Genomic DNA, 14,996 nt, shown 5'->3' with positions numbered 1-14,996 from the left:
TTATAGCTAGCTGTCCACCATTTAAGTAGGTTTTCTACTGGCGTAGTTTCGCTCACACCTTTTTTTGCGACAATTTTTGCAAATTTCCATTCATTTTTCGATAGGATTTTTTTTTAACCAGGAAGGGTTAAATTGTTAACAATAAAAACTACAAACTTTTCGGTCCACCACCACAATATATTTTTTCCACCGAAGGTTAAATGAGGAAGTAGAATGACGTCTTGTTTGACGGTCACATGCGCAAGTAAAGTACATCACATGATCAGCTGATGACTTCCCCTCTCTTGATGGGTATAGGATTTTCATCCTTCGTTTTCCCTATTCACAAGACTGAAGGATCGATATCCTTCTAGCCTTCATTCTTAAACTAGGATTTATAAAACGAATAGATTATACTTCAGAATTTGTGTTTCACATATTTGACAACAAAACTGGCGCTTGTTTGACTGCATTATGAACGGACACGCCATTCTCTACACCGGGGTCACTTTGGCCTTCTGGAGTACAATTCTCATCGTCGGTAAGCAGTTATTTGCATTCACAGTTTTTCTTACTGAGACAGTTCCCTTGTGAAAATGTTTATTAGTTCGATGTAATCTTCTAGACTAGAGTCGCATACCATGCAGTGTTTTCATCATGAGAGCACACTAGTTACCAATTGGGAAGGTGTTAGGTATGAAGCTACCTTGCTAACCTGTATACTGTTAGCTAGCCAGCTAACGAGATGGCTAGATATGTCTGTAAATCCAAAGGCTAAGCTTTCTTGCAACGTTAGAGTAATTATGTAATACATTATTTCATGAGGCAAGTCCATGCAAAGTTTGATTTTGGAACTAATGCATTGACAGTAGTATTCATGTTCAGAGGTGGAATAAGCTCTACCGTGAAAGCTAACCATTAACGTCCATTAGATGTTCAACTATCAACATAGTGGTTAGCTGGCTAGTCATGCGTTGTAGATTTGTGATCAGCTGTAAGAATCTATTCCAAATGGATGACTGAAAACGCCTTTTTAGTATTACAAATATTTAGCTACATCTGCAGGCAGGCAGCTAATAGATGAAATGTGGAGAACACGGATTTGAAATCTTGCGGAAATTATTTTTTGCTGATTAAATGCTGATAATTAAAAACTGACGTTAGAGCCCAAGTTCCCATGGTCTGGTGAACTTCCACACACACCCTCCACAAAACATTGTCATTTTCTTGCCAAATATTTGGCTTATCTCAAATAGATACGAAGGCCGCCCGCGTCGAGGGGTGCTGCTGATGGTGGTATTATGATTGAATCAATCCAGCAAAATAGTCTCCATTATTCCACTCCATTAGTTCCATTAATGTTCAGGTTTGTACATTTGTTATTAACTAACGTGACTGACTTTTTTTTTTCAGGACTATGCTACACAATATTTGACCTAGGATTTCGCTTTGATGTTGCATGGTAAGGACTTGCATTCTATAACTTTTATATTGGCTTTGTTTTTTCATCTCATGTTCTCTTAGCACAATTCATTTCTTGTGGAACCAACTTCTTGTATCTCATGTTGTGTTTCTTTGTAGGTTTTTGACAGAGACATCTCCTTTTATGTGGGCAAGCCTTGGGATTGGCCTGGCCATTTCCCTCTCTGTCGTCGGGGCAGCCTGGTGAGACTATATTTTACTTCCCTTTTCTAAAATTATTTTATGGAACAGTGGAGTTCATGATGAACCTGGAACTTTTCAGTAGATGTGGAAATAATGTACACTCCTTGGTCTCCAAATTCTGTTTACTTTAACACTGTGTCTCAGCCACAACTACAGCTTAAAAGTGCCGTGATTCTAATCCAGTATACATTTACATTTAGTCATTTAGCAGACGCTTATGCCCAAAGCAACGTACAAAGGAAAGAACAATCAAGCTACTTTAAAGTATACTTCAAGTATACCTTTTGTTAAATTCAGTGAGTTGCTCATTGCAGTTCTCTAGCTCTGCGTTCAGTGTGGGTGCTTCAAAAAAACTCAGATGTTCAAACACAGTCCTGGCTCTGTAAATGGAAAATAAACACAGTGGACTGCATGTTAAACCTGCATCGGTGCAACATTAAGTTTCATTTACAGGGCGATTCTTTGAAATACGTTTGTAGTTGTTTTTTATGTATACCCAGGTTGGTGTTACTGCTTATAGCTGTGATTAGTAGTTACATGACAATAAGAGAGAACGCACCAGCAGTCAGTCTAAGACGACCTTACACAGTAGTGTGATCATAAGCATGACAAAGTCTTGCAAGGTGAACATCATGTTTCATCCTGTGATCATTTTAACCAAATATAATAAGGATCACTAGAAATAGCAATGTTTTAAGAGTTTAAATACAAAATATTTGGCATGGCTTTATGCATGCATGCATATATATGTATTCAGTGGCTTTAGAGACAGTGTACTGAAGTTTATGTGAAGGCAGACAGCAGCTATGATGGCATATCAAGAAATACCAGTCAAGCTAAAGATGGTATCTAACCTACTACGTGTTCTTACAGGGGCATTTACATCACTGGATCCAGCATCATTGGGGGTGGTGTTAAAGCCCCCAGAATTAAAACCAAGAATCTTGTCAGGTATGTTCCGTCTTAATGCTTTTTAAAATTTTGATGAGTAAGTCCTTTAATTTTACTATCTCCTCACTCTTTTTTGTGTGTAGCTCTATGGTAAAGTTGTAGTGAGAGTGAATGTTTTTAAGCTGATTTTAAAACTTGTGTGAATAACGTTTAAAATATTTTTCCACAGCATCATTTTCTGTGAAGCTGTTGCTATCTATGGAATTATTATGGCGATTGTCATTAGCAACATGGCAGAGGTGAGTTTTATGAAGGTCTCTGGATCTGATGTTGGCGTTGCTTGCCACGTTTTGAGTGACACTTTGAAATTTGATCGGAGTGCCAGAGCGTCCGTACTGAGGCGCATCTGTAGGGATCCAATTGGAATTGCATTTCAAACCACCTCCAAATGTGGTTAGGATCCGATTTGCTAATTTTTTTTGCACAAAAAAAATTATACAATATGGATATGCCAAAAAAAAACAGATTTGGGGTGGCAGGCTGAACTAGGCCTGTGCGAACTAAGGTTAAACCAGGTTTACCACAGTTGGGTTGCTTACCTAAAATAACCAAAGTCTTGAAGTGGGATTTAGTGTACTTCTAGGGCTAGGTGTAACTCAGGCACTTTGGGTCACACTGCACTGTGACTTAGCTAGAAAGGTACTAAGTTAGTTCAGCAAAGACTGTTGTTAAGCCATAATCGTAATATTGGCAAAAAGCTACATGCTCATTGCACAAAATGATGACCGATCAGTTAACATAGCTTTCTTCATGAAAAATTGTCAAACTGATGGCCTCTCTCTCTCTCTCTCTCTCTCTCTCTCTCTCTCTCTCTCTCTCTCTCTCTCTGGTCTCTCACTTTGTGTCGACCGTCTGTTTAAAATCTTTGATGTTGCTGTCATAGCATAGAGTAGAGTGGGGCTGGCAGTTGAGTTACAGCACAGGAAGCACTTATCTTGATTTAGCAATTTAGGCATTTTTCAACATTGTTCAGAAAATTCGAATTATTCAAATTCATTTGATGTATTGCCAGCCCTATGTCATACCAATAATTGATTTCAAAGCTAAAAATATAATTGTGCTATCAGGTCTTCTAGGAGGAGAGAGAACCCGATGTTGGGGTGGTCTGAACCACTTAATTGTTGGAATATTGAATGGATTGTCACTACTTGCTATCATCATTCTATTCATGTCATGGAACATAATGTGGTGATATTCATGTATTTCCTCTTTTGCAGAATTTCAGTGGCACCACACCAGAAACCATTGGAGCAAGGAACTACCAAGCAGGTAGAGGACATGACCTCAGTTAGTTGGAAAAGAAGAACGTTCCTTCTGAAAAAAAAAAGCACTGTGTATTTATTTTATTATTTTTTTAAACAGGTTACTCCATGTTTGGTGCTGGTCTTACTGTCGGCTTCTCAAACCTCTTCTGTGGCATCTGTGTTGGTATCGTTGGTAGCGGGGCTGCCTTGGCAGATGCGCAAAATGCCAGTCTCTTTGTCAAAATCCTCATTGTGGAAATCTTTGGCAGTGCCATTGGTCTGTTTGGAGTCATTGTGGCCATCTTGCAGGTACTTTGCTGAAAAAATAGTGTGGCTGTAATCCTGTAGTTGTATTAACACTTACATTAGAAGGTTATTGCTGTCTATTAGTGAATTTCATTAAGTCGGTGTCATGTGGAATTTATGGAATTCTAAACATGCTAAATAGAGACTCACTTTGATATAGGAAGGCATAGCAAGCTCCTATTAATGCTCTTAATGTCACAATTGTTGTTTTTTGTTTTTACAGACATCAAAAGTAAAAATGGGAGACTAGAAGAGAGGTCGCTATGAGGTTCCATGGAGGACGAGCTACAGAGGTGCAAAAGGCGGAGTGTGTAAATATAGTAAATTATTTAAATGTCATTTTTCTTCTGTCTGTGATTTATTTTTCTTTGTACAATTTTAACCATCATTGCTGAACAGTGACATGTTTGCGTCTGTTTGTATCAAAGAAGTGCAAAGCCTTAGGGTAATTTACTGGTCCTAGGGGGTGGAATCCTTTTTCAAATCTAAAAGAATGAAAGCGCACATTAATTGACGAAGCAAAGAAATAGCCATCTTCCACCTGTAAGATTAAGATGGACCCAATGCAAAATAATAAATGGGTAAAAATTGCTATATATTTTTAATGTGAAGACTACTTGAAATAAATATTCTGCATGATCTTTTATTTGAAAGTTAAATGGAATGTCTCACGAAAATGTGCTTTTTGAGTCTATTTGGGTAAGAATAAATATATATATATGATGGTACATATGTGAAATCTTGTATAATTTACTGAATGTGGTGTTCTGTACTATATATGAAAGTGAGAGGTGCAACAAAGTGGTGATCCCCATTGGATGGTGTAAAATACAGTATTCAGTTCCATTGTATGCATAAATGTGATAACAAAGTGAATACTATTTTCAAAGTCAGTAACTAACCCAGCTACAGGTTTACATTTTTTTTTTGGCTCCCTGGGCAACTTCCATTCTTTCTTAAATTGTGTAGTTATTATCTGTGCACAGGAGTTGTAGAAGACTGCAGTTTTTGTTTTGAGACAAATGCAATTTCAAATAACCTGCTTGAAAGCGGCTTTTTCTCTGAAAGTTTGTAAAGTCAGTCCTTTTGTCTGTCTGTGAAGTCCCCATTTTGAGTGGCACTCTTCAGTTACTGGTTGGTTAAAAACTAAAGGATATTGTAATCTATCGTGTGGGTGTACATACACGTTATGTGTGTGTATATGTATGTGTGTGTATATATGTATGTGTGTATACACACACACACAACAAAGGGCATGTGTTTATTTGTAAAGCATGATGGTGTCCACCATTCCAGTTCTGTTTTCTTTTTGAGCCTTTCGTCCCCACAGTGTTATATGGGCACACCAACTTCATATTCTTAATTCCTTATGTAAAATAAACACAGAACCATATCCCAGGTCAATGTGTATTCTATGGTTGATATCAAGTTGGTTCTGCTGCACGACCGCACGCCCCTCTGCCCTCTCCTCTGGCCCGTTTGCCATCTATCGTTCTTTTTGGCACTTACAAAGCTTCCATGGTCCTTTGTTGGATCTTAACCCTTTTCAGAAACACTAGTCATACATATCAACTTATACAGATTGCCTGTAAATTATACAGCTTTCCCCCATGTTACTTGCTGATGGATGTATACCTAAAATCATATGGATTTTAACGCCCCACCTCTGGACCTCACATATTTTCTATGGACTTTCCGAATTGTTCCAGAGGGTTCTACAGGTGGGCGACCGAAGGGGTTGACGTGTACATGTACTGTGGTTCACAGCTTCACTTAGGAATCACTCTCCCATTTTTTTTACAGACACTTAGAAGAGTAGTACAGTCGACCAGTTTGCCTTCTGTTTCATTTTGTATTTTCTGTGTTGATTTGTTTTGTTAGTGTCTATGTGAGTGTGTGTGAAAAATGTATTTTTTTTTTGTCACCGTTTTCAGTAATATGTTGACAGACATAGAAGAGAAATGTGCTCTCCTTGTGGATATGTACCAACGATATCTTTGCCCTCAAATATACAAGGCTGGAAGAAGCTCAGTTGCGTGTTGACATTTTTTTTGTTGTTGTTGCTTATTTTAGCTCTCAAGAGTTTTTTTTTTTTTCTTACACATTCCATTACCGTCCTCATAGCAAAAGCCAACGCTGCTTTACATGCCTGTGGAGGCGGTCAGAACACAAGCTGGAGCTTTCACAAACCTTCTGGTGGAGGGGATTGTGCTTATGGCCGTGCAATCTCTCCGAGCCTCTTGATTGATAATCCTAATTGTGTGAAGGTTCTCCAAGACCATCATCGGTAGTCTTAGTTAGATGCTCTCCAGGAACTGAAGATAGGCCTCCCACCCTTTTTAAAATGTGGCTGTCTGCTCTGTGGTTGTGGTGAACCCATTGTTTTGATGTGTAAAAGTGAATCCTCTTGGTTCCTTTGTCCTTGAGCAAAATAAAATAAAAAAACTGGTGAAATCAAGACCTTAGTCTTTTTGTTATAGAGTTTTCATGCATCAGCCTTAGATACTTAGATATGTTTCCTAATCAGCCTGTGGGATGTAGAAAATTAAATGAACGTAGAATATATACTGAACACTCACAGAGGTAGTGGTAATGTAATGCTTGTGCATTATACTTCTCATTTTTGAGGGTGCTTTGCAAATAAATACAGTAACATTTAGTTTTATACACATGAGTAAGGTGACTGAGATGGCATATGTGGTCATCTGATATGTTGCAGTTTAGCAGTGGTTGTGTTCTATGACAATGGCACAGTAATTTGGCATATTCAAATGGCTTTCCACTCCTCTTCCACAACCAAGAAAAGCCACACCTTTTCCCCTTGTAAGACCAGTTTGATGTCCTCGTTTGACACAATGCATTTAGTTCCTTGTTCAACAACCCTGACTGAAGTGTTACCCAACTAATAACATAGTGGTTTAAAAACTGGACAGGTTAACAGCAGGTTTCTTCTGGCTCAATCAAATATAAAGAAATCAAAGATATTTGCATTATTACTTGCTATATTGTTTTGTTTACAATATACAATCTGAGTGTATATGTATGATTTGTTTTTTCAGAGGTTGTGACCAGCATTGAACATTAGCAATATCTCAACATTGTCACTAGAGGGCAACAGAGTACTTTAGCTGGCAGTTAAGACCACATAGTGGTCGAAAGGTATACAGGAATACATGTACTTCTATTAAGTCTGTGTAATTGTACGTATGAAATGCCAAGTGTACATCAACACAATACAACCTTACCAAATAATTAATATCTGCATCAAAACTCTCTAGATGCCACCTGGTCAGGCAAACAAGTAGGTAACTGTCAGAACATATTTTACAAAGACCACATTGCAAGTTTGAATGGTAATTCCTTCTATAGGTATCATTCGTTGGTATGTTGACTTGTAGCTTTACAAAAATCCATTAAAAGATCAAAACTGCATCCACCACAACTCCAAACCAGATTTTCCTCCTTGCACCACTCCTCTCTTCATCACCATTGTTTGGGTATCATTGAAGACTAAAATTAGGATCGGATCCTCCTATCACCGACTGGTGCAAATAGTATTCACTTTGTTATCACATTCATGGTCAAGACATTGTATATCACATTCACATTCTGAAATGATCATGCCTCACTGGATTTCATATAGAGTATGAGGCAACTGCATATGACCTACCTGATATCATCCTCTGATCTGCCTCTAGAGGCTCTTACCAACAGTATCATTCACACACACACACACACACACACACACACACACACACACACACACAAACACTCAATAGGACATCCTCTTTCTGGTAAAAAAAGATGGCTTAACTTTATTTGTATGAGGTTATCACAAAGTGATTGTTTTTGTTCACCCTTGTAGTTAGAGCTCTTAAATATATATCACCCCCTAAAAAGATTTTTTTTTTTTTTTTAAATACAATGAAAATTACTTTGATTACACCATTCAAACCATGGTGACAGTCCACAAATGTAATTGTATTCTTTTATTGAACAAAATGGGCACATTACACATAGCCTATCACTTATAAATACAAGATTATTGCAGCCAAATCCATAAATGATAATCAAACATTAAAAAAACATCAATGATTTGTGTTACTCTGACTACATACACTGTGAAGTCACATGAGAAAACAATACATAAAGTGTGCGTTCAAATTTGGTTTTAAAACAGCAAAAATCAAGAAAATGCTGACATTGAGTTCTGAAAAAACATTTCGGACTGATGTGGCGATGAACGTCACATAACAGCGGGATCTTTTTTCTGGAAAACGACCTGATCAATTCATTTTTGGATTTAGACCGAAAACAGTGGCTGGCAAGGCTTTCATACTGTCTTGCGGTGGAATAGGCTGCTACTGATGACGTTTGAACCATCCGACTCTCCGTACCAGAAAGAAAAAACACAGCCTCCAGTGGCTGTATTATTTGTCCTCATATGAAGCTTATGAGAAAATATGTAATGCCTACCAGGAATTCGCGGAAAATATATAGTTGATTTTAAGGTAGTAGAAATATATTACTTAAAGAAGATGAGGGAGCCATTTGAACTGTCTGTTATTTTCCAAGACGTTTTGATGCGTGTGCAGGGCTTGACAAAAAATGAATTTACCGATACCATCATCTGTTGGAAATAACGGTAACGCGCTGCTTTATTGCGTTGGTATTATGTAGCTTTATACTGCATATTCTATGCATTTTCCAGCCCATCAAGCTTTTTGGCTGAACTGACAGTCTGGTATTTTGATAGTCTGCTGAACACCAACAAAGAAATGCATCCATAAGAACAGCATTGGTGCTCTGGCTCGCTTGTTATCACGAGGTAAGAATTGCCATAAGATATTTTTGCCGCCTGGTTAAGCCTATGCAATGTTTGTGTAACGTTTTATATGGTCTTTTGCATCTCTTTATTATTTGAGATAGACTATACGCTGCCTGCCATTTTGATTCATTGGTAGGTTGGTATTGGTAGGTAGACTATATCGCACTGAACAATGGTACACTCGGAATATCAATGTATGATTAATCGTTTTAAACACTGGTTAAGTTGGGTGATTGTGTTGGTTCAATTACCAATCTGTAACTCTTTGGTCAATCAGTGTAATTACCAAGCTCCATACAGACATTGAGGACATGTGTGCACACTGCACAGTCGGAGCATCCCTTCGTTTTTCGCTTTTCTTTGTCACAATTGCAGTGGACTCGCAACTGCTAAACCATGCACTGCTTCTATGTTATCGTCCGCGTGGTGCACAGATAGATGGAATGGCTTACGACCTTTTCTGTAAAAAAAAGAAGAGGTGATGTTTTCAGTTGTGCTTCATGTCGGCTAGGTAGTAGTCCCTCAACGGCTGTCTATCCATGTTAATGTCCTGCAATTTATTTGCAATTAGGCTATAGACTATGCAACTCCGGTACATGATGTTCCCAGTCTCTTTCATTTGAAAAGGGTAGGTGGGCTACACCACAATGGACAATTTAGACTACCTCACACTGCGTCCAATTCGCATTTTTTTTTTTTTTCGAACTGCGTAATTCCAATATGTAAACCTATTCTGATTCTTTACATTACTATTTTGGGTGAGCTGCCCTATAGGTGTTCAATAACTCCAAATACTGTGCGCGAGGCCACCTGGGCATAGAGGAACCGTGCAGTATAAGAACTCAAAAACGGCGCTTCCTGACCCGATGCAGTTGAGCAGGAACCTTTCGTTGTTCCTGACTCAAGACTTTATGACAGTTCCCATCCAGCCACCCTTGCATCCTCCTTTTGAGTATGGCATGACGTGCCCTAACCCTAACCCTATTCCAACTGACAGTACAACTTAAACTTGTATAATGGTATTGTTGCCTAATTGTGCAGCGAAACTACACAGAGAAAGTGGCATTTCAGCACCTCTCATTGCTGCCAGAATAAGTTAGTAAAATTCTGGGTTGGACCATTTTCACTAGAAGCTGGTACCACTATCAGGTTATCGCCATTCCTTATAGAGACCACTGTCTGCCACACTTGATCTGTACGTTTAAGATTAATGCCACTGTTAAAGCAAACAGCAAACAGCAATTTGCAACACCATTTCTGGGAAACAAAAATGCAAGTCATGGTCTATTCTTTATATCTTCTTACTTAGATTCATTTGCTAGTAGATAATAATGAAAGCATGGAAACGGGAAGAACCAGCTATGACATGGGAAGATGTTTCTGCTTCAAGGGTCTCTCTACAGCCAATCCATTTAATGACACTCTGTACTCTGCATCAGTCTGCAGTTCATTTGAATCCTTAAACCAACTCCCATCGCCCTGGAGTAGACAGTAGAACTGCCACCATTTCCTTATATAAATATAAACAAACTCCAGCATTATCCAGATTTCATTTGTGAGATACTGGAACTTCTATATGATGTACGTATATTATAACTTATTCATCAACCGCTGTGTGGCCTCCTATGGAGGCTCATGGCTGGATGGTGCAACTGCTGTGAGAAGAATACTGTCAGTCTGCGCTGTGGGGTGCTAGTGTGGTAGCTCTCGACCCTCTGCATGCAAATCACTGGTGCATACACTCAGGGAACTGGGAGTTGGCCAGAGCAGGTAACCGGCAGCTGGAGGATTCCCTCCCTTTCTCCCTCCCTCTCTCCCTCTCTTTCCAATTTGACTCACAATGTTTTATTTGCATGGCACAAATTGAATCATCATTTAACAATGCTTCTAAATTGTTAAAAGCACTCCCTGTGCAGAAAAATGATAGAAGATGGTATTGTGAGTCATGGCACCGGCAATATTTGCAGATAATTGATCTAATTACTGAGATTATAATCAATTTAAAAAACAGAAACACTGAATGACTGTCAGTAATTGTTGCCACGGTCAGTTGTACAATCGAATTGGCAACTCAGATTTTGAATGATGAAACACTAATTATGGTTCTCACGGAGTGGCAGGCACATACTCATTTCCCCCTGCAAGGAATTTATTCACCCACTATTCTTACTTTATATCTCTTTTGCATGCTTGTTTTGGTCACTAGATTAGTATTGCTTATGAGGATACGTTGTACTTCATAAAATTGTATGACCAGCTAGATAGGGGCATCGATAGACTTCTTCTGTTGGCAATATGAATTTATTCAGTTGAATGACTGTTTGAAGGTTGGAAGGAATTGATGAGATTGATGAGCTCCACCCTACCAGCTGAGGATTTTTTCTCTCTCTCTCTCTCTCTCTCTCTCTCTCTCTCTCTCTCTCTCTCACTGAAATTCTCTCTTTCTACATCAGACAATAAACAGGGTGTGGGATGAATTCTTAATTTCTTGATAGTTTGTAATGTGTACCTCATATTGCTCTGCTTCAGACTGGTGACTGAGGAGTGTTTCATAAGCGGTATTGGGAATTGTTGTCATGGGAACAGAGACTCCAGCGACAAAGGTGGTGCTGCCAAGTAGGCTGCTTTTGTTTTTAGCTATTCACCATCTCTGTCCAGTGGCCTTGAGATTCCTTCTCCCTCAGTGTTTAAAGAGGACGACCGCCTGTGTACGGTGATTTGGAAAAATACAGTGCAGTTTAAGTTACCTTGTTCTCTGTGCTTTGCTAGGATATCAGTCCAAAAGAGGTTTATATAGTGTTAGGGTAGAATGCCCCAGAAACCTCCATTAGAACCACGGCTCTAATGCAGCCTTGAGCAGTGGAGGTTTAATTTGTGTGTTGGCTTAAGATGGGGATGAGGAGGAGCGGGTGATGGAGCAGGCTGAGGCAAGGTTTAGTCCAAGGATCAAGGCTGTACAGCTTAGATCAGTCCTGGAGAGATGCCACAGAGGCTCTGCATGTGTTATGTGTTGTCACGCAAACTGCACTCGAACAGAAGCAGCCCCAAGAGCAGTGGGACTGTTGATTGCTCGTAGCTGTTTTTCGTGAAAGGTGAAAGTGCTAGTTTGAATGGATTTTGAATGATTGTGCTCTTCTGTGTGTGTTATTTGTCTGACGTCTCAAAGGAGCCTGATGTCTGAAAGCCCTTTTGAGTGGGTGTTAGTACGAAGGCGTGAAGCTAATTGCAGAAAATAATCAAATAATGTGTATACATCAAATTGTGAAGTGTGATCCAATATTTAGCTGGTTAACCATCCCAGCATTTTCAACAGTATTGACACTAAGATGAGTAATGCATGAAATAAAAGACAAAACCCTTGTGAATAATTTTTGGCCCTTTGCATTCTGCCATCTTCCATTTAATCCCACCGTTTAAAATTATACCCACTTTTTTTTGCCTAAAGTCAATGTTGCCTATTAGACTTTTAATCTGACCAAACTACAGATGTTAGATCTATTGTACGCTGTATTTCATATTTCAGCAGCAGTATTGCTCAGCTGTAAAGTATGGCATGTAATGAAATAGCTAATGTTTCCAAAATGGTGGAGTTATTATTTGTAGTATATCTTGTAAAATTGATTTAGTTTCACAGATTTGCTGGGAGGTAGATATTTATTGTACACATAAGGGGAGCCAAGTAATGGATTTGTCTTGCAGAACCTTTGGTAGAACAAAACTATATTTATGTAGCAATTCAGTACGCATACATTTGTTTGTATAGAAATGAAGGTCTGGATTGACCCATGGATGAATTCCACCAATTCATTTATCACTCCATAATCCATCATTCATTTCGCAACAAGAACTGTCCAAATGGATTCATGTGGCAAACGTTTGACTAAACGTCTGAAGGAGAAGTGAACATTGCTACTTAAGTAGATTATCTGAATCTGAATGTGTTGAGCTGCGGGTTATTTAACAGAACTACTGTATCTGTTGTAGTCTGTATATTTTTGCCTTGACCTCTTGAAAACAACCCAGTCATGTGTAGTTTATTTAATCTAATTTTATTCCTTTTGAATTTCATATAGGCCTACATTATGTACACTGCACATCAACTCTCCATGAATCACAACAACTATGCAATGAATTGCATAACTGGAAATACAATTAGTGAACAGAAGTATGAAAGTGAGGTACACACTTACTCTCTGGTGGTACCACGGCCCAGTCTGGCACCCTGCCCTGCTGGGCCTGTGTGCAGTATACCTGAGGGACTTGTGCACGGTGGAGGCGGAAGTCAAAGGCCAGTGACTCAGAGCTTGGCTTCGTTCGCCCCCTGTGTGTCTGTTTATCTACTCTTTAGTCGCACGGTGATTTGACAAGCCGTGTTAATGACCTTCACTAAGCTCCCAGGGCTTTATGCCCACAGCGTGCACCGAGCTCTGGTCCAGCAGTGCTTTATGCTCCTTCTCTTTTCACCACACAGTATCATATCTGGCTAAGAAAGGAGCTGCTAACCAGCTTATTGCACAATTGCAGCCGGACTTTGTGTTTCAAATGAAATTGTTGACTTACAGTTTTTTCTAAATGTGCCTCATCACTTAACAGTGATTCATTTGAATGTACCATGTAGTTATATGCTGTTTAAAATGTTGTGTCGTAAGAAGGCCTGCCCTGCTTTGTTTCCATCGGAAATGTGTTTGAAATAAGCCTAATTGCAGGGAAGGGGACCATGAAACCAAGTTCCTGTGTGGAAGAAGACGCATCAGATAGGAGCCAAATCCGTTCTCATTAATTTTACACTCCCTGCTGACTGCGTCGTAAACTCACTGTTGGCGGAAAATCTGTTCGTCTGGGAATGTGTCAGTGTGTTAGGTGATTCTCTGATGAGTACGCTGGAGCTGTCAGACATCAGAGCCAGCACGGCATCGCTGGGATGATAACGTTCTAGTTATTCATTTCACATGAGGTGGTATAGTTCTCCATATTGTCTCTGCCTGTTTTGGTGTTCTGGCTCGAGGTCTTGCGTAAGGTGTAACGCTGGCCTGTGCAAGCCTGGCTGCACTTTAGGGTTAATGCTGGCCGTCCAGGGCTATCAGTTGCAGCAGGGATCTCATGAATTTTGGATGAGGGAGCAAGGGAGCGGTGTGACCGTGCGTCTTGGTTGCTGGCTGGGTTGGATATCGTCCCCTAAGTACCCGCACACCGACTCGCTGGTTGTTCACAGGCACACAAACACACACAGACACACAGCACAGACACACACACAAAAACACACACACACACACACACGGACACGCTGCATACCAAAAGAGGCTTTGCCAATGGAATGCACCACTTGCTCCAAAGCAAAACTACACATGTCTTTTGAATCGTGGCTCGTTACTTGAGTTGCTTTTCCTGCTGCTTTTTTTTCTCCCAGCTGCATATGTCTAAAAATACAGCGTGAGGTCATCACAGTGGGCCTCGTCTCTTTGTTCAGGCTTGGTAGCTGCAGGGCTGCAAATCTAGAACTGAGCCTCTCGCTGTTCAGTCAGCCTAACACTACCCACCGGGTGGAGGTACACGATCAGCTGTCATCTGCAGTGATTGGCCAGACGTTGAGTCTCCCTCACAATGCAAGTCTCCCACACGTTGATCTGAAGATGTCAGCTGCGATGTAGACTTGGAGTGTGGAAAAGAGATGGATGTTGGGGCTCGTGAGTGCTGTGTTTGACAGAGACAGTCAGTCTGCAATGAAACATGAGTTTAAATGTGGCTCTGTTAGGAAATCAGGCTGTTTGACCACAGGTGAAAAACACACACACACACACACACACACACACACACACACACACACACACACTCTCTCTCTTTGGAGGAAGAGGAGAGGAAAATAGAGTGCTTCAGGACTGATGTTCATGTGGGAGGATGATGTGTGTGTGTGCATCTCTTTGTATTTGTGTGTTGTCTGTCCCCTGAAATGTGCATCCTCATTTTTCATGTGGTCTGGTGTGTGTTTGCATGAATGTGTGTGCCCTACTGGGGTGTGTCTGTGT

At 39.9% G+C, this 14,996-nt stretch overlaps 1 protein-coding gene across 1 annotated transcript; it reads left to right on the top strand.

Annotated features, from left to right (window-relative positions):
• The first annotated feature begins 284 nt into the window (after positions 1–284).
• Positions 285–6,603, top strand: atp6v0b (ATPase H+ transporting V0 subunit b). Its single transcript, XM_080837167.1, has 8 exons — positions 285–520; positions 1,393–1,441; positions 1,561–1,644; positions 2,518–2,595; positions 2,765–2,834; positions 3,813–3,864; positions 3,958–4,148; positions 4,369–6,603. Exons 1-8 carry the CDS (start codon positions 454–456, stop codon positions 4,393–4,395), a joined length of 618 nt encoding a protein of 205 aa, XP_080693293.1. The 5' UTR covers positions 285–453; the 3' UTR covers positions 4,396–6,603.
• Positions 6,604–14,996: the final 8,393 nt, after the last annotated feature.

This window comes from Sprattus sprattus, assembly GCF_963457725.1.
Source record: "Sprattus sprattus genome assembly, chromosome: 4".
Taxonomy (NCBI): domain Eukaryota; kingdom Metazoa; phylum Chordata; class Actinopteri; order Clupeiformes; family Clupeidae; genus Sprattus; species Sprattus sprattus.
The sequence above is the reverse complement of the archived record's forward strand: the minus strand, read 5'-3'. Positions and strand labels throughout refer to the sequence as shown.

Coding starts and splice junctions, on each gene's coding strand:
- atp6v0b (XM_080837167.1), top strand. CDS start 454: ATGAACGGACACGCCATTCTCTACACCGGGGTCACTTTGGCCTTCTGG. Junction 521..1,392: donor GAGTACAATTCTCATCGTCG/GTAAGCAGTTAT, acceptor TTTTTTTTTCAG/GACTATGCTACACAATATTT. Junction 1,442..1,560: donor TTTCGCTTTGATGTTGCATG/GTAAGGACTTGC, acceptor GTTTCTTTGTAG/GTTTTTGACAGAGACATCTC.